Source organism: Pleurodeles waltl, chromosome 9 (assembly GCF_031143425.1).
Source record: "Pleurodeles waltl isolate 20211129_DDA chromosome 9, aPleWal1.hap1.20221129, whole genome shotgun sequence".
Taxonomy (NCBI): domain Eukaryota; kingdom Metazoa; phylum Chordata; class Amphibia; order Caudata; family Salamandridae; genus Pleurodeles; species Pleurodeles waltl.
The window spans coordinates 1,173,665,914-1,173,685,020 of record NC_090448.1 but is presented as its reverse complement, the minus strand read 5'-3'; the positions used below and the strand labels follow the sequence as shown (position 1 = coordinate 1,173,685,020).

Sequence of the window (19,107 nt, the reverse complement as noted above, 5' to 3'; positions counted from 1 at the left end):
TGATATATGAACAGTTGGACCCGCCTACATCAATCACTGCCTAAGATCCCACAAATCCTCCAGACAACTCCACTCCGCCTCCCTCACCCTGCCAGTACCTCCTGCATACAGTGCGGGCGGACACTCTTTCTCCTACCTCACAGCCAAAGCCTGGAACGGCCTCCCCATACACTTCAGGATTTCACCTACTCTACAGGAATCTGTAGGGTGCTGAAAACCTGGCTCTTCGACTGAGACCCTAGACCCTGCCAGCACCAGGATACTCCCATGGGTGACAAGTTGCATTCCACAGGCCGACTGATTGATTGGTGGAATGTTAATAAAGCAAACGCCTTATGATAAGCATGCACAACTAATATTGAATGTAACATGGTAATGAAATTTGGCTCTTCGACTGAGACCCTTGGCCCTGCCAGCAGCTGGATACTCTTGCGGATGACAAGTCGCATTCCACAAGTCGACTGCTTGGTGGAATATCAATGTTAATAAAGCAAACGCTTTATGATAAGCATGCACAGCCAATATTGAATGTAACATGCATTTATATATTGAAAAGTGCACAATGAAATGCAATGTGTGCTAAATAAGTGAAAGCGTAAAGCAGACATCACTTGAAAATATCAGGTTTTTGGGACAAGGTCCTTCAGCTCGGTCGTAGAGTGTATGTGTGTGTAGTTGCTTACTTTGGGTTGCTGTAACCTCTTTCTGGAGCTGAAGTAGCTCATTCAAGTTTTGCGCAACTTACAACCATAATTTTGCTTCCAACAAGATAAACCCATTATGTATGTTGTGTTTAACTCGGGATCATGTGTCTAAAGACTGTTATGCCTGTAGGTGTTAATGCTACATCATACATTCTGCTTCATAGAGAACAGGTCATCTTGGTATACTGGAGTTAAGAGGGAGGCATTAGAAGAATCCATGCTTTCTAGTTAGAAGATAATGGCTTCAACTATCGAGGAAATGGGAATAAGTTCTGCTAAAGAAGCTATTAAGGCAGATTAGGCTCAAGAAAAATATGAAACAGATTCTGACCTTGAGGAAAATTGTGCATATTCCGGATACTGCTACCTCATAGTGTGTGCTGCCCACTTTCCACATGTAGCATTACCTTGAATGGCTGCCCCTGATGCGAGGAATAGTCCCGGGAGCACCTATTTACTAGATGCCCGACATCCACCGGCTACATTACTTTCAAAGAAACATATTCTTGCATTTCATAAGTTTATTATACTCTTATTATGGAACTTCAAATTGTATAATAATCAAAACTTCTATAAATTCACGATTTCAGAATTGTGCAATTCACATTCTACATCCCATCTATGATGGTCATAACTGGACTGTTACTCTTAAACGTAAAGGGTGAACACCATTATTGCACTCCAATGCATTTCGGACCCAATGGCCCTTTTTCAGGAGAATACCTATAACACAAACACCTATATCACCTAAAATGTAAGGTGTTTACAGAAGAGCGTGTTTCCAATACACATTCATACAGGTAGTGTTTGATGTTTCCTGGGTGATATTTGGGATTTAGTTGTTTTGTTGTCTAGTAATTGCACAAATGCACTTGGTTTGGTTGATTGGTTTTCAGACTGAAATGGAGTTGTCATGCAATGTGGCAAACATACGTTTTGCACATGTTCTAGCAGTCTATCTTATACAGTGTGTAATGCAAGTTTCAGCTGGTGGCTTACATGTTCACATTGCTTTCTGTCACAGGCTGTGACCATGTAGACCAAAAATACATGTCACTTTTGTCCATTGCACCAATCAATACTTAATTATGTGAATGCCAAAGCCGGTAGATTTTGCATAGGCCACACCTGTTGGTTTTGCCAGTGCTTGTATTTAAACACAGACTCAACCACGTGATAGCTTAATACTGCACCTTATTTGAATCTTGAAGATTGTCAAGCAGCAAAACCATTATTGCAGATACGTAACCATTTTTCTTACCGTTCTCTAACTTTTATTACTCCTAATACAAAAATAGCATCTTTACATCACAAATGCTTGCCCTGTACACTTGGCTCAGCCTCTATTCCGCTTGTTATTTCGGCAAGCTGCGGTTGCTAGGCAGCAAGTGTAAGATAGAGGACACGCCGCAGTTGTTGTATTTGTTAGACTGATTTCTATTCACCATACCCAGAGCAGAATACCCCAAATCACAGTCAATGCCAAGGGATAGAGTTGGAAGAATGTTGTGGTCCAGTGGATAAAAAGCGAAATGCTAACCTACACATTTTGTTTCTTGCATGTGTATGCATACCACAGCTTTTATTTATATCTGTTTGCAGGTAAAATGATACATTCTATGGTTGCTCACCTGGATTCTGTGACAAGCCTAGCCGTTGACCCTAATGGAATCTACTTGATGTCAGGAAGTAAGTCACCCTTTATTATTATTGTTACAGTCATCATCACTTAGCACTTGTGTGGTGTCATAGCTTGCTCCTTTTCCTTGCCTTTCCTCTTTCTCAGCCAGGAAAATAAACTTGGATTGAACAAAAACCTACAGCTGTAATGGGGTGTACTCTACAGCTCAAATAGCTATATTGGTTGTTGTGTTTTTGCTGAATTAAAATACTTTATTTTAATTTACTTCCTTTCACCCAAACCCTGAGGGACTTAGGTTGGTAGACTTCTTTTTAACTCGAGTTATACTTTTGGCATTAGTGAAGATCCTAGAATGCTTTGATAACAGATGATTGAAACGCATTTGTAATGGCGGGTGCAAAGTGCAGATACCAGGACAACATCAGAGTTCACAGAATTCCACAACACACAACAGAATAGATTTCTTTTTCCGCAGCCATTGGGTCGTTCATATTTTCACATAGTTTAATCATTCCCCCCATCAGGCTGGGAATCCCAGATAATTGTAAGTAGCGGGAAACATTGTTAAATTCGGCATATGCTTTAACAGCAGTGATTGCTTAGTAACATATCTACCTCATTTGAAACAAGCTTAAACTCAGCCAGTGAGGTGGAAGTGCCGAACTCTCCTCCTCTCACTAAAGGCTGCCATAACTCAGCTTCCTACTGCACATAACTGAGAAGAACTGTGCTCTAACCTTTATTTCACCTTATACTAGCCACCTTTGAATCCTAATGTCATCCTCCCTGGATTACAGCTAGCTCTTTCTACAGCTTTCAAACAGCTGTGAACTGTTTTTAAGGAATGTCAGAGGTTTTTCACCTGAGGACAGACCCAGAGGGACCGCTGTCACCAACTGCTACAATGACTGAGAAAGAAAAAGTTTGCTTAATGTCTTGCTGCAATTTCCGGTGCATTTATTGACTTTCTCGGACTCTTGAAACATTTTAACACAAAATATCTAAAACGTTTATCCCACAAGTACTTGAAGACAGTGAAATTAAGTTGGCTGTTTATTTATGGGAATGGAAGAGAATCCCACCTCCAAAGGGTATGCTCCTCCTCTGAGGATGATTCAGTGAAAAGTGCCATACCAAGCAATTCCACAAGGGAGGATTAAAAAAAGGAATCTTTTGTGGTTCCGCAGCTGAAATTTACTCCAAAAGCATCCACAGCCACCTCCTCAAATTATCAGCTGAATTTTTCCTCAAAATAGTCGTTAATGGGTAAGGAACATGTGGTGCAAGAAAATGTGTGTAAATCCAACTATTCTGGCTTCCACTCGGACTTATAGAGCTCCACTGTCCACGACGTACCTATTGAAGGTTACCCCACTGTTCTCAACAAGTTTAAAAAAAAAAAAAAAAAAAAAACTGCCCGCAGTGCATTCACACTAGGTGACGGTAACCTGCTCAATGACAACTCCTAAATGATGACCTTCCATCGACAGTGACATTCAGCCCACTGTTGACAGATATAACCACCTTGTTGACAGCTGACACCTGTTGTTAACAAGACGTATTCGATGACAGGAATTATGTTGTAGCCTTCTTTCCTGCAACGTCCCCTGACAATTTTTGTGCACCTTCTGGTCCAGATAATGGATTTAGTACTGGAGGCTGATGACAGCATCCAAAAGCAAGTGTCGGACACAACCTATAGTTCTGCTCACTTTGCTGTACGCTAAATAGTTGAATTTGAAGAGGACCCGATGAGGATGAATTTTAATATGAATATCCACTTCAGAACATTGCCAGGGAAGGAAACTGCAAAGACCCCAGGGCAGTGTCTGAGCGGCAGTCCAAGCTGCTCTGACCAATCCTGATGCTGCTTTGATGATGAATTTAGCATAAAAGCAGCACCAGGATTGCTGGGGAGCCAGTGCTGGTGTCCCAATGAGTGCTGGGTGACCAGAAGAAGAGCGAGACAGCAGCGACAGCAAGAGGTAATTTTTTTGTCATTTTGTTTTATTATTGTGTGGTTTTTGTTTTTTATTTATTAGCCTCCCTCCCCTCTCCTTAAGATTTGCTGTGGCCACTGCTGCTTTAGCAGCTATAACAAAGCTTGTTCACGGCATCCTTTCAGAGAACCACTGATAATGCAAGTGCTGGTGGCATTCATGAGCACACTCTAACAGAAGCTAAACACATTTCAAAAGTTACTTTCAGAGTAACCGCAAACTCCGATGCCATCTCCTCCGTATGGGAGCAAAACCACCACTGCCACATCCTCCTCTGGAGATACTTGCCTTTCCACTGCCACTTTGCCCACAGACACCAAGCGAGGGACATGGGGGAACAGAACACTTATGACTCAGACCAAATGTCACATAGGGAAAATGAGGGTGAACTTTTTCGGGAACAGCAGGACAATCATCTGCATAATAAAGTTGAGGCACTACATTCTTACTAGAGGCTGGAATAAATCACCAGTGCAGGATGAATTACCTCCATATGACATTGCCTGTTGTCATGCTGTACAGGAAACAGCAGCAAAAATGTTTGGCCTTCCAATGACTTATGATTTTAAATGTGTACCCTTGCATAACTATATCCATCCCCATTTTCGATTCCGTCTGATCAGGTCTCCTGCTGATGCATCTGCCAGGTACCTCATGTTAGGCAGGTGGTGCCCCTGCCTTGGGGGGAAAAATAGTACATCATAGTCTGCACTTGACATGCTTGACTGGCAGTCTCAACCATGACTCTGTAATCATGGCAGTGTCTCAAAGCTGATTGAAGAATCCAGTCACTCTGGCATCAGCCTTTCAGACAGGGATGGCAAACACATTGACAACTTGGTGCGCAGGGTATCCTCAATGACTGCATCCCTTCATCAAAGAAGTGAATGCTCAGATCATTCTGGAACACTATGCATGCCATTTTGCCCCTACTCCGTTTCGCCCCAGAGGGCAGAAGGGAAGAAGCTAAGGCTGTTGCCAAAGAATGTGAAAATGCATCATGCACTAGTATAGACATAGCAAAGGACGTTTCTAACATCGGTATCAGTTAGTTCATAGTAGCAGCAGTCTTAGGCTGACCGGGATTTCTATGGTGAACTTCTTTCCGTCTGGAGAACCAGACAAAGAATTTATGCCTTTTGTTGAGCAACCTTTATATGTGTATTATGTGGCTTACGGCGTGCAAAATTTTAAGCTGGACAAAGACATGGCCTGCTTCTTTGGAGCATTAGATTACAGATGTCCCATTTCCTCTTCCTTTTGTGACTTAGGAAGAACCAAGCCTGTGGAGGGTGTTTCTCTTAATATTGAGCACAAGACCCTACCAGACCACACTACCCTCCAAGACAGTTTGAGTATGATCAGGGTCAATCTTCAGAGTCCAGTGCCAAGACTACAGCAAAACACAAGTGAGAAAAGGAATAAAATGTCAGCCATGCTTCCACAATAAGAAAATACCTTGACTTTCAAAAGCTGCACTTACCCCCAAACCCCACTGTAGGAAGTTGGCTCTGTATGTGCTATTTCAAAGTAAGGAATAGCATGCACAGAGTCCAAGGGTTCCCCTTAGAGGTAAAATAGTGGTAAAAATAGATAATACTAATGCTCTATTTTGTGGTAGTGTGGTCGAGCAGTAGGCTTATCCAAGGAGTAGTGTTAAGCATTTGTTGTACATACCCATAGACAATAAATGAGGTACACACACTCAGAGACAAATCCAGCCAATAGGTTTTTATATAGAAAAATATCTTTTCTTAGTTTATTTTAAGAACCACAGGTTCAAATTCTACATGTAATATCTCATTCGAAAGGTATTGCAGGTAAGTACTTTAGGAACTTCAAATCATCAAAATTGCATGTATACTTTTCAAGTTATTCACAAATAGCTGTTTTAAAAGTGGACACTTAGTGCAATTTTCACAGTTCCTAGGGGAGGTAAGTATGTGTTAGGTTAACCAGGTAAGTAAGACACTTACAGGGCTTAGTTCTTGGTCCAAGGTAGCCCACCGTTGGGGGTTCAGAGCAACCCCAAAGTCACCACACCAGCAGCTCAGGGCCGGTCAGGTGCAGAGTTCAAAGTGGTGCCCAAAACACATAGGCTAGAATGGAGAGAAGGGGGTGCCCCGGTTCCGGTCTGCTTGCAGGTAAGTACCCGCGTCTTCGGAGGGCAGACCAGGGGGGTTTTGTAGGGCACCGGGGGGGACACAAGCCCACACAGAAATTTCACCCTCAGCGGCGCGGGGGCGGCCGGGTGCAGTGTAGAAACAAGCGTCGGGTTCGCAATGTTAGTCTATGAGAGATCTCGGGATCTCTTCAGCGCTGCAGGCAGGCAAGGGGGGGGTTCCTCGGGGAAACCTCCACTTGATCAAGGGAGAGGGACTCCTGGGGGTCACTCCTCAAGTGAAAGTCCGGTCCTTCAGGTCCTGGGGGCTGCGGGTGCAGGGTCTCTCCCAGGTGTCGGGACTTTAGGTTCAAAGAGTCGCGGTCAGGGGAAGCCTCGGGATTCCCTCTGCAGGCGGCGCTGTGGGGGCTCAGGGGGGACAGGTTTTGGTACTCACAGTATCAGAGTAGTCCTGGGGTCCCTCCTGAGGTGTCGGATCTCCACCAGCCGAGTCGGGGTCGCCGGGTTCAGTGTTGCAAGTCTCACGCTTCTTGCGGGGAGCTTGCAGGGTTCTTTAAAGCTGCTGGAAACAAAGTTGCAGCTTTTCTTGGAGCAGGTCCGCTGTCCTCGGGAGTTTCTTGTCTTTTCGAAGCAGGGGCAGTCCTCAGAGGATGTCGAGGTCGCTGGTCCCTTCGGAAGGCGTCGCTGGAGCAGGATCTTTGGAAGGCAGGAGACAGGCCGGTGAGTTTCTGGAGCCAAGGCAGTTGTCGTCTTCTGGTCTTCCGCTGCAGGGGTTTTCAGCTGGGCAGTCCTTCTTCTTGTAGTTGCAGGAATCTAATTTTCTAGGGTTCAGGGTAGCCCTTAAATACTAAATTTAAGGGCGTGTTTAGGTCTGGGGGGTTAGTAGCCAATGGCTACTAGCCCTGAGGGTGGGTACACCCTCTTTGTGCCTCCTCCCATGGGGAGGGGGTCACAATCCTAACCCTATTGGGGGAATCCTCCATCTGCAAGATGGAGGATTTCTAAAAGTTAGTCACCTCAGCTCAGGACACCTTAGGGGCTGTCCTGACTGGCCAGTGACTCCTCCTTGTTTTTCTCATTATCTTCTCCGGCCTTGCCGCCAAAAGTGGGGGCCTGGCCGGAGGGGGCGGGCAACTCCACTAGCTGGAGTGTCCTGCTGGGTTGGCACAAAGGAGGTGAGCCTTTGAGGCTCACCGCCAGGTGTGACAATTCCTGCCTGGGGGAGGTGTTAGCATCTCCACCCAGTGCAGGCTTTGTTACTGGCCTCAGAGTGACAAAGGCACTCTGCCCATGGGGCCAGCAACATGTCTCGGTTTGTGGCAGGCTGCTAGAACTAGTCAGCCTACACAGACAGTCGGTTAAGTTTCAGGGGGCACCTCTAAGGTGCCCTCTGTGGTGTATTTTACAATAAAATGTACACTGGCATCAGTGTGCATTTATTGTGCTGAGAAGTTTGATACCAAACTTCCCAGTTTTCAGTGTAGCCATTATGGTGCTGTGGAGTTCGTGTTTGACAAACTCCCAGACCATATACTCTTATGGCTACCCTGCACTTACAATGTCTAAGGTTTTGTTTAGACACTGTAGGGGTACCATGCTCATGCACTGGTACCCTCACCTATGGTATAGTGCACCCTGCCTTAGGGCTGTAAGGCCTGCTAGAGGGGTGTCTTACCTATACTGCATAGGCAGTGAGAGGCTGGCATGGCACCCTGAGGGGAGTGCCATGTCGACTTACTCGTTTTGTCCTCACTAGCACACACAAGCTGGCAAGCAGTGTGTCTGTGCTGAGTGAGAGGTCTCCAGGGTGGCATAAGACATGCTGCAGCCCTTAGAGACCTTCCTTGGCATCAGGGCCCTTGGTACTAGAAGTACCAGTTACAAGGGACTTATCTGGATGCCAGGGTCTGCCAATTGTGGATACAAAAGTACAGGTTAGGGAAAGAACACTGGTGCTGGGGCCTGGTTAGCAGGCCTCAGCACACTTTCAATTGTAAACATAGCATCAGCAAAGGCAAAAAGTCAGGGGGCAACCATGCCAAGGAGGCATTTCCTTACACAACCCCCCCCCAAACGAAAGAGGATGAGACTAACCTTTCCCAAGAGAGTCTTCATTTTCTAAGTGGAAGAACCTGGAAAGGCCATCTGCATTGGCATGGGCAGTCCCAGGTCTGTGTTCCACTATAAAGTCCATTCCCTGTAGGGAGATGGACCACCTCAACAGTTTAGGATTTTCACCTTTCATTTGCATCAGCCATTTGAGAGGTCTGTGGTCAGTTTGAACTAGGAAGTGAGTCCCAAAGAGGTATGGTCTCAGCTTCTTCAGGGACCAAACCACAGCAAAGGCCTCCCTCTCAATGGCACTCCAACGCTGCTCCCTGGGGAGTAACCTCCTGCTAATGAAAGCAACAGGCTGGTCAAGGCCATCTTCATTTGTTTGGGACAAAACTGCCCCTATCCCATGTTCAGAGGCATCAGTCTGCACAATGAACTGCTTAGAATAATCTGGAGCTTTGAGAACTGGTGCTGAGCACATTGCCTGTTTCAGGGTGTCAAAGGCCTGTTGGCATTCCACAGTCCAGTTTACTTTCTTGGGCATTTTCTTGGAGGTGAGTTCAGTGAGGGCTGTCACAATGGATCCATATCCCTTCACAAACCTCCTGTAGTACCCAGTCAAGCCAAGGAATGCCCTGACTTGAGTCTGGGTTTTTGGAGCTACCCAGTCCAGAATAGTCTGGATCTTGGGTTGGAGTGGCTGAACTTGGCCTCCACCTACAAGGTGTCCCAAGTAAACCACAGTTCCCTGCCCTATCTGGCATTTGGATGCCTTGATAGAGAGGCCTGCAGATTGCAGAGCCTTCAAAACCTTCCTCAGGTGGACCAGGTGATCCTGCCAGGTGGAGCTAAAGACAGCAATATCATCAAGATAAGCTGTGCTAAAGGACTCCAAGCCAGCAAGGACTTGATTCACCAACCTTTGGAAGGTGGCAGGGGCATTCTTTAAACCAAAGGGCATAACAGTAAACTGATAATGCCCATCAGGTGTGGAGAATGCTGTTTTCTCTTTTGCTCCAGGTGCCATTTTTATTTGCCAGTACCCTGCTGTCAAGTCAAAGGTACTTAGGAATTTGGCAGCACCTAATTTGTCTATGAGCTCATCAGCTCTTGGAATTGGATGAGCATCTGTCTTGGTGACAGAATTGAGCCCCCTGTAGTCCACACAAAACCTCATCTCTTTCTTTCCATCTTTGGTGTGAGGTTTGGGGACTAAGACCACTGGGCTAGCCCAGGGGCTGTCAGAGCGCTCAATCACTCCCAATTCCAGCATCTTGTGGACTTCCACCTTGATGCTTTCCTTAACATGGTCAGACTGTCTAAAGATTTTGTTCTTGACAGGCATGCTGTCTCCTGTGTCCACATCATGGGTACACAGGGGTGTCTGACCAGGGGTTAAGGAGAAGAGTTCAGGAAACTGTTGTAGGACTCTCCTACAATCAGCTTGCTGTTGGCCAGAGAGGGTGTCTGAGTAGATCACTCCATCTACTGTGCCATCTTTTGGGTCTGATGACAGAAGATCAGGGAGAGGTTCACTCTCTGCCTCCTGATCCTCATCTGTTACCATCAACAGATTCACATCAGCCCTGTCATGGAAGAGCTTAAGGCGGTTCACATGGATCACCCTCTTGGGGCTCCTGCTTGTGCCCAGGTCCACCAAGTAGGTGACCTGACTCTTCCTTTCTAGTACTGGGTAAGGGCCACTCCATTTGTCCTGGAGTGCCCTGGGAGCCACAGGCTCCAGAACCCAGACTTTCTGCCCTGGTTGGAACTCAACCAGTGCAGCCTTTTGGTCATACCAAAACTTCTGGAGCTGTTGGCTGGCCTCAAGGTTTTTGGTTGCCTTTTCCATGTACTCTGCCATTCTAGAGCGAAGGCCAAGTACATAGTCCACTATGTCCTGTTTAGGCTCATGGAGAGGTCTCTCCCAGCCTTCTTTAACAAGGGCAAGTGGTCCCCTTACAGGATGACCAAACAGAAGTTCAAAGGGTGAGAATCCTACTCCCTTCTGTGGCACCTCTCTGTAAGCGAAAAGCAGACATGGCAAGAGGACATCCCATCTCCTTTTGAGTTTTTCTGGGAGCCCCATGATCATGCCCTTTAATGTCTTGTTGAATCTCTCAACTAAGCCATTAGTTTGTGGATGGTATGGTGTAGTGAATTTATAAGTCACCCCACACTCATTCCACATGTGCTTTAGGTATGCTGACATGAAGTTGGTACCTCTGTCAGACACCACCTCCTTAGGGAAACCCACTCTGGTAAAGATACCAATGAGGGCCTTGGCTACTGCAGGGGCAGTAGTCGACCTAAGGGGAATAGCTTCAGGATACCTGGTAGCATGATCCACTACTACCAGGATATACATATTTCCTGAGGCTGTGGGAGGTTCTAGTGGACCAACTATGTCCACACCCACTCTTTCAAAGGGCACCCCCACCACTGGAAGTGGAATGAGGGGGGCCTTTGGATGCCCACCTGTCTTACCACTGGCTTGACAGGTGGGGCAGGAAAGGCAAAACTCCTTAACCATGTTGGACATATTGGGCCAGTAGAAGTGGTTGACTAACCTCTCCCACGTCTTGGTTTGTCCCAAATGTCCAGCAAGGGGAATGTCATGGGCCAATGTTAGGATGAACTTCCTGAACAGCTGAGGCACTACCACTCTCCTAGTGGCACCAGGTTTGGGGTCTCTGGCCTCAGTGTACAGGAGTCCATCTTCCCAATAGACCCTATGCGTTCCAGTTTTCTTGCCTTTGGACTCTTCAGCAGCTTGCTGCCTAAGGCCTTCAAGAGAGGGACAGGTTTCTTGTCCCTTACACAGCTCCTCCCTTGAGGGTCCCCCTGGGCCTAAGAGCTCAACCTGATAAGGTTCAAGCTCCAAAGGCTCAGTTCCCTCAGAGGGCAGAACTTCTTCCTGAGAAGAGAGGTTCCCTTTCTTTTGCTGTGTTGCAGTTGGTTTCCCAACTGACTTTCCTTTCCTCTTGGTAGGCTGGGCCATTCTTCCAGACTCCAGCTCTACTTGTTCACCCTGTGCCTTGCACTGTGCTCTTGTTTTCACACACACCAGTTCAGGGATACCCAGCATTGCTGCATGGGTTTTTAGTTCTACCTCAGCCCATGCTGAGGACTCCAGGTCATTTCCAAGCAGACAGTCCACTGGGATATTTGAGGAGACCACCACCTGTTTCAGGCCATTGACCCCTCCCCATTCTAAAGTAACCATTGCCATGGGATGTACTTTTCTCTGATTGTCAGCGTTGGTGACTGTGTAAGTTTTTCCAGTCAGGTATTGGCCAGGGGAAACCAGTTTCTCTGTCACCATGGTGACACTGGCACCTGTATCCCTCAGGCCCTCTATTCTAGTCCCATTAATTAAGAGTTGCTGTCTGTATTTTTGCATGTTAGGCGGCCAGACAGCTAGTGTGGCTAAATCCACCCCACCCTCAGAAACTAGAGTAGCTTCAGTGTGGACCCTGATTTGCTCTGGGCACACTGTTGACCCCACTTGGAGACTAGCCATACCAGTGTTACCTGGATGGGAGTTTGGAGTGGAACCTTTCTTGGGACAGGCCTTGTCTCCAGTTTGGTGTCCATGCTGTTTACAGCTATGACACCAGGCCTTTTTGGGATCAAAGTTTTTACCCTTGTACCCATTGTTTTGTGAAGAGGCTCTGGGCCCACCCTCCTGTGCAGGTTTTTGGGGGCCTGTAGAAGACTCTTTACTATTTTTAGTTTTGGTTGTCTCATCACCCTTCCCCTGGGGAGTCTTTGTGACCCCTTTCTTTTGGTCACCCCCTGTTGAAGTCTTGGACACCCTTGTCTTGACCCAATGGTCCGCCTTCTTTCCCAATTCTTGGGGAGAAATTGGTCCTAGGTCTACCAGATGCTGATGCAGTTTATCATTGAAACAATTACTTAACAGGTGTTCTTTCACAAATAAATTGTACAGCCCATCATAATTACTTACACCACTGCCTTGAATCCAACCATCTAGTGTTTTCACTGAGTAGTCTACAAAGTCAACCCAGGTCTGGCTCGAGGATTTTTGAGCCCCCCTGAATCTAATCCTATACTCCTCAGTGGAGAATCCAAAGCCCTCAATCAGGGTACCCTTCATGAGGTCATAAGATTCTGCATCTTGTCCAGAGAGTGTGAGGAGTCTATCCCTACACTTTCCTGTGAACATTTCCCAAAGGAGAGCACCCCAGTGAGATCTGTTCACTTTTCTGGTTACACAAGCCCTCTCAAAAGCTGTGAACCATTTGGTGATGTCATCACCATCTTCATATTTAGTTACAATCCCTTTAGGGATTTTCAACATGTCAGGAGAATCTCTGACCCTATTTATGTTGCTGCCACCATTGATGGGTCCTAGGCCCATCTCTTGTCTTTCCCTCTCTATGGCTAGGATCTGTCTTTCCAAAGCCAATCTTTTGGCCATCCTGGCTAACTGGATGTCCTCTTCACTGGGGCTATCCTCAGTGATTTCAGAGGTGTTGGTCTCTCCTGTGAGGGAACCAGCATCTCTGACTATTATTTTTGGAGTCAGGGTTTGAGGGACCCTGTTCTCCCTAGATAGGACTGGTAGGGGGGAATTGTCCTCCAAGTCACTATCCTCTTCCTCTGAGTTGCCACCCTCAGAGGGGTTGGCCTTTTCAAACTCTGCCAAAAGCTCCTGGAGCTGTATTTTGGTAGGTTTGGGGCCCATTGTTATTTTCTTTATCTTACAGAGTGACCTTAGCTCCCTCATCTTAAGATGGAGGTAAGGTGTGGTGTCGAGTTCCACCACAGTCACATCTGTGCTAGACATTTTGCTTCTAAAAGTTGGAATACTTTTTAAGAATCTACAACTGGTTCTAGAATCTAATTCAAACTTTTACAAACTTTTAAACTCTAAAAGAAATGCTAAACAGGATCTAACACAAGGCCCTAGCAGGTCTTTTAAGAATTTAGAAAACTTTTCAAATTGCAAAAATCAATTTCTAATGACAATTTTGGAATTTGTCGTGTGATCAGGTATTGGCTGAGTAGTCCAGCAAATGCAAAGTCTTGTACCCCACCGCTGATCCACCAATGTAGGAAGTTGGCTCTGTATGTGCTATTTCAAAGTAAGGAATAGCATGCACAGAGTCCAAGGGTTCCCCTTAGAGGTAAAATAGTGGTAAAAATAGATAATACTAATGCTCTATTTTGTGGTAGTGTGGTCGAGCAGTAGGCTTATCCAAGGAGTAGTGTTAAGCATTTGTTGTACATACCCATAGACAATAAATGAGGTACACACACTCAGAGACAAATCCAGCCAATAGGTTTTTATATAGAAAAATATCTTTTCTTAGTTTATTTTAAGAACCACAGGTTCAAATTCTACATGTAATATCTCATTCGAAAGGTATTGCAGGTAAGTACTTTAGGAACTTCAAATCATCAAAATTGCATGTATACTTTTCAAGTTATTCACAAATAGCTGTTTTAAAAGTGGACACTTAGTGCAATTTTCACAGTTCCTAGGGGAGGTAAGTATGTGTTAGGTTAACCAGGTAAGTAAGACACTTACAGGGCTTAGTTCTTGGTCCAAGGTAGCCCACCGTTGGGGGTTCAGAGCAACCCCAAAGTCACCACACCAGCAGCTCAGGGCCGGTCAGGTGCAGAGTTCAAAGTGGTGCCCAAAACACATAGGCTAGAATGGAGAGAAGGGGGTGCCCCGGTTCCGGTCTGCTTGCAGGTAAGTACCCGCGTCTTCGGAGGGCAGACCAGGGGGGTTTTGTAGGGCACCGGGGGGGACACAAGCCCACACAGAAATTTCACCCTCAGCGGCGCGGGGGCGGCCGGGTGCAGTGTAGAAACAAGCGTCGGGTTCGCAATGTTAGTCTATGAGAGATCTCGGGATCTCTTCAGCGCTGCAGGCAGGCAAGGGGGGGGTTCCTCGGGGAAACCTCCACTTGATCAAGGGAGAGGGACTCCTGGGGGTCACTCCTCCAGTGAAAGTCCGGTCCTTCAGGTCCTGGGGGCTGCGGGTGCAGGGTCTCTCCCAGGTGTCGGGACTTTAGGTTCAAAGAGTCGCGGTCAGGGGAAGCCTCGGGATTCCCTCTGCAGGCGGCGCTGTGGGGGCTCAGGGGGGACAGGTTTTGGTACTCACAGTATCAGAGTAGTCCTGGGGTCCCTCCTGAGGTGTCGGATCTCCACCAGCCGAGTCGGGGTCGCCGGGTGCAGTGTTGCAAGTCTCACGCTTCTTGCGGGGAGCTTGCAGGGTTCTTTAAAGCTGCTGGAAACAAAGTTGCAGCTTTTCTTAGAGCAGGTCCGCTGTCCTCGGGAGTTTCTTGTCTTTTCGAAGCAGGGGCAGTCCTCAGAGGATGTCGAGGTCGCTGGTCCCTTCGGAAGGCGTCGCTGGAGCAGGATCTTTGGAAGGCAGGAGACAGGCCGGTGAGTTTCTGGAGCCAAGGCAGTTGTCGTCTTCTGGTCTTCCGCTGCAGGGGTTTTCAGCTGGGCAGTCCTTCTTCTTGTAGTTGCAGGAATCTAATGTTCTAGGGTTCAGGGTAGCCCTTAAATACTAAATTTAAGGGCGTGTTTAGGTCTGGGGGGTTAGTAGCCAATGGCTACTAGCCCTGAGGGTGGGTACACCCTCTTTGTGCCTCCTCCCAAGGGGAGGGGGTCACAATCCTAACCCTATTGGGGGAATCCTCCATCTGCAAGATGGAGGATTTCTAAAAGTTAGAGTCACCTCAGCTCAGGACACCTTAGGGGCTGTCCTGACTGGCCAGTGACTCCTCCTTGTTTTTCTCATTATCTTCTCCGGCCTTGCCGCCAAAAGTGGGGGCCTGGCCGGAGGGGGCGGGCAACTCCACTAGCTGGAGTGTCCTGCTGGGTTGGCACAAAGGAGGTGAGCCTTTGAGGCTCACCGCCAGGTGTGACAATTCCTGCCTGGGGGAGGTGTTAGCATCTCCACCCAGTGCAGGCTTTGTTACTGGCCTCAGAGTGACAAAGGCACTCTGCCCATGGGGCCAGCAACATGTCTCGGTTTGTGGCAGGCTGCTAGAACTAGTCAGCCTACACAGACAGTCGGTTAAGTTTCAGGGGGCACCTCTAAGGTGCCCTCTGTGGTATATTTTACAATAAAATGTACACTGGCATCAGTGTGCATTTATTGTGCTGAGAAGTTTGATACCAAACTTCCCAGTTTTCAGTGTAGCCATTATGGTGCTGTGGAGTTCGTGTTTGACAAACTCCCAGACCATATACTCTTATGGCTACCCTGCACTTACAATGTCTAAGGTTTTGTTTAGACACTGTAGGGGTACCATGCTCATGCACTGGTACCCTCACCTATGGTATAGTGCACCCTGCCTTAGGGCTGTAAGGCCTGCTAGAGGGGTGTCTTACCTATACTGCATAGGCAGTGAGAGGCTGGCATGGCACCCTGAGGGGAGTGCCATGTCGACTTACTCGTTTTGTCCTCACTAGCACACACAAGCTGGCAAGCAGTGTGTCTGTGCTGAGTGAGAGGTCTCCAGGGTGGCATAAGACATGCTGCAGCCCTTAGAGACCTTCCTTGGCATCAGGGCCCTTGGTACTAGAAGTACCAGTTACAAGGGACTTATCTGGATGCCAGGGTCTGCCAATTGTGGATACAAAAGTACAGGTTAGGGAAAGAACACTGGTGCTGGGGCCTGGTTAGCAGGCCTCAGCACACTTTCAATTGTAAACATAGCATCAGCAAAGGCAAAAAGTCAGGGGGCAACCATGCCAAGGAGGCATTTCCTTACACCCACTCCCAGTACTTCTCGTAAGTGACAGAATCTCTGCTTTTGCACCTGCTTAAGAAACAATCACTACAGGTGGATGGGTCCTTCAGATACAGCAATCAGGATGAGTCCCCCTCAAAGCTTTGGAAAGGGGAGTATCTCATCTTGCTGAATCTTCAGAATGCATATTTTCCTGCCCCAATGTATACAATAAACTGTACCTGCAGTTCTCTCTGGTGTTTTGACTGAGAAGTCAACAGACTCAACCTAGGTCTGGCTCGAGGATTTATGAGCCCCCCTGAACCTAATCCTGTACTCCTCAGTTGATAATCCAAACCCCTCAATCAGGGTAGCCTTTATGAGGTCATAAGATTCTGCATCTTTACCAGAGAGTGTGAAGAGTCTATCCCTACACTTTCAAGTGAACATTTCCCAAAGGAGAGCACCCCAGTGAGATCTGTTAACTTTTCTGATTGCACAAGCCCTCTCAAAAGCTGTGAACCATTTGGTGATGTCATCACCATCTTCATATTTTGTTACAATCCCTTTGGGGATTTTTAGGATGTCAGAATTCTCTTTGACCCTAATTATGGTGCTGCCACCATTGATGGGAATTAAACCCATCTCTTGTCTTTCCCTTTCTATGGCTAGGAGCTGCTTCTCCAAAGCCAATCTTTTGAACATACTGGCTAACAGGAGGGCCTCTTCATCTAGGCTGTCCTCAATGCTTCCAGAGGTACTGGTCTCCCCTGTGGAGGAATCAGTCTCTCTCACTATGATTTGTGGAGTCAGGGTTTGAGGAACCCTGTTCTCCATATTTAGGACAGGAGTGGGGAGATCATCCTCTTGGTCACTAATTTCCCCATCTGAATGATTATCCTCAGAGAGGTGGTCCCTTGTGAACTCTGTCAAAAGCTCCTGGAGATTTACTTTGGTAGGGTTGGACCCAGTTTTTAATCTTTACTTTTTGATTTTACAGAGAGACCTTAACTCAGACTTCCCTAGATGCAGGTAAGGGGTGCATTAGACATTATCACCCTAAAAGTTGGGATTACTTTTTAAGAATCTAAAAACTATTTCTAGAACTTAAATAAAAACTTTTACAAACGTTTAAACTCAAAAATAAATGCTAACAGGGACTTACACAAGACCCTAGCAGGACTTTAAAATTTTTTGAAAAATAGTTCAAATTGCAAAAATCAGTTTCTAATGACAATTTTGGGAATTTAGTCGTGTGATCAGGTATTGGCTGAGTAGTCCAGCCAATGCAAAGTCTTAGATCCCACTGCTAATCCACCAATGTAGGAAGTTGGCTCTCTGTGTATATATACTATCCCAAAGTGAGAGATAGTGTGCACAGAGTCCATAGGTTCCCCTTAGAGGTTGGTAGTGCCAAAATTAGATAATACTAATGCTCTGTTTTGTGGTAGTGTGGTCGAGCAGTAGGCTAATCAGAGGGTAGTGTTAATCATTTGTTGTACACACAGGCAGTAATTGAGGAACACACACTCAAAGATCTAACTCCAGGCCAATAGTTTTTATATAGAAAAATATATTTTCTTAATTTATTTTAGAACCAAGAGATTCAAGATTTGAGGTAAGTACATAAAATGCAAGGTACTTCACACAGGTAAGTAGAGAACTTTGATTTAAAACAGTGGTACACACAGTTTAGGTTAAAATGGCAATAAGCTATTTTAAAAGTGGACACTGCAAAAATCAACTGTTCCTGGGGGAGGTAAGTTTGGTTAGGTTTCTCAGGTAAGTAAAGCACTTAAACAGTCAGTCTCCTGGGCATAGGCAGCCCACTGTTAGGGGTTCAAGGCAACCCCAAAGTCACCACACCAGCAACACAGGGCCGGTCAGGTGGAGAGGTCAAAGGAGGGCCCAAAACACATAGGCGCCTATGGAGGACAGGGGGGCTCCAGTTCCAGTCTGCTAGCAAGTAAGTATCTGCGTCCTCGAGGAGCAGACCAGGTGGGTTTTGTAGAGCACTGGGGGGGACGCACACAGGCACACAAAACACACCCTCAGCGGCACAGGGGCGGCCGGGTGCAGTGTGCCAAGTAGGCGTTGGGGGTCACTTGGGCGATGCAGGCAGGGCACAGGGGGGGCTTCTCGGGCCAGCCACGGACTGGCCTAGGAAGAGGACCACCTGCTGGTCACTCCTGCACTGGAAGGTGGGTCCTCTCGGTCCTGGGGGCTGCGGGTGCAGTGCTTGGTCCAGGCGTCGGGTTCCTTGTTACCAGGCAGTCGGGGGGAGCCTCCAGATCCTCTCTGCAGGCATCGCTGTGGAGGTGCAGGGGGGCCGACTCAGGTTACCCACGTCGTCGTAGTTGCCTGGGAGTCCCCTCTGCGGTGTTAGTTCTCCTAAACTCGAGACGGGGGCATCCGGTGCAGAGTGAGAAGCCTCACTCTTCTGGCGGGAAGAGAAAGTTCTTTAAAAGTTGCTTTAAAGTTGCAAAGTTGTTGCAGTTTTTGAACAGTGCCGCTGTTTTCGGGAGTTTCTTGGTCCTTCAGGTTCACGGCAGTCCTCTGAGTCCTCAGAGGTCGCTGGTCCCTGTCGGATGCATTGCTGTGCAGGTTCTTTAAGTCTGGATACAGGCCGGTAGGGCTGGGGCCAAGTCAGTTGTCGTCTCTGCGGGGCTTTCAGGTCAGCAGTCCTCCTTGTTGTAGGTTGAAAGAATCTGATTTCCTGGGTTCAGGGTTGCCCCTAAATACTAAATTTAGGTGAGTGTTTAGGTCTGCAGGGCAGTAGCCAATGGCTACTGTCCTGGAGGGTGGTTACACCCTCTTTGTGCCTCCTCCCTGAGGGGAGGGGGCCACATCCTTATTCCTATTG

The 19,107-nt window shown here is 47.1% G+C and overlaps 1 protein-coding gene across 2 annotated transcripts in view; it reads left to right on the top strand.

The window, feature by feature from the left end:
• STRN3 (striatin 3) overlaps positions 1-19,107 on the top strand; it is an 839,725-nt gene that overhangs the window by 776,987 nt on the left and 43,631 nt on the right. For both annotated transcript variants that reach the window (XM_069209060.1, XM_069209059.1), the window contains one exon: positions 2,307-2,393. In XM_069209060.1, coding sequence (XP_069065161.1) covers positions 2,307-2,393 — 87 coding nt within the window. The remainder of the gene's footprint in view (positions 1-2,306; positions 2,394-19,107) is intronic.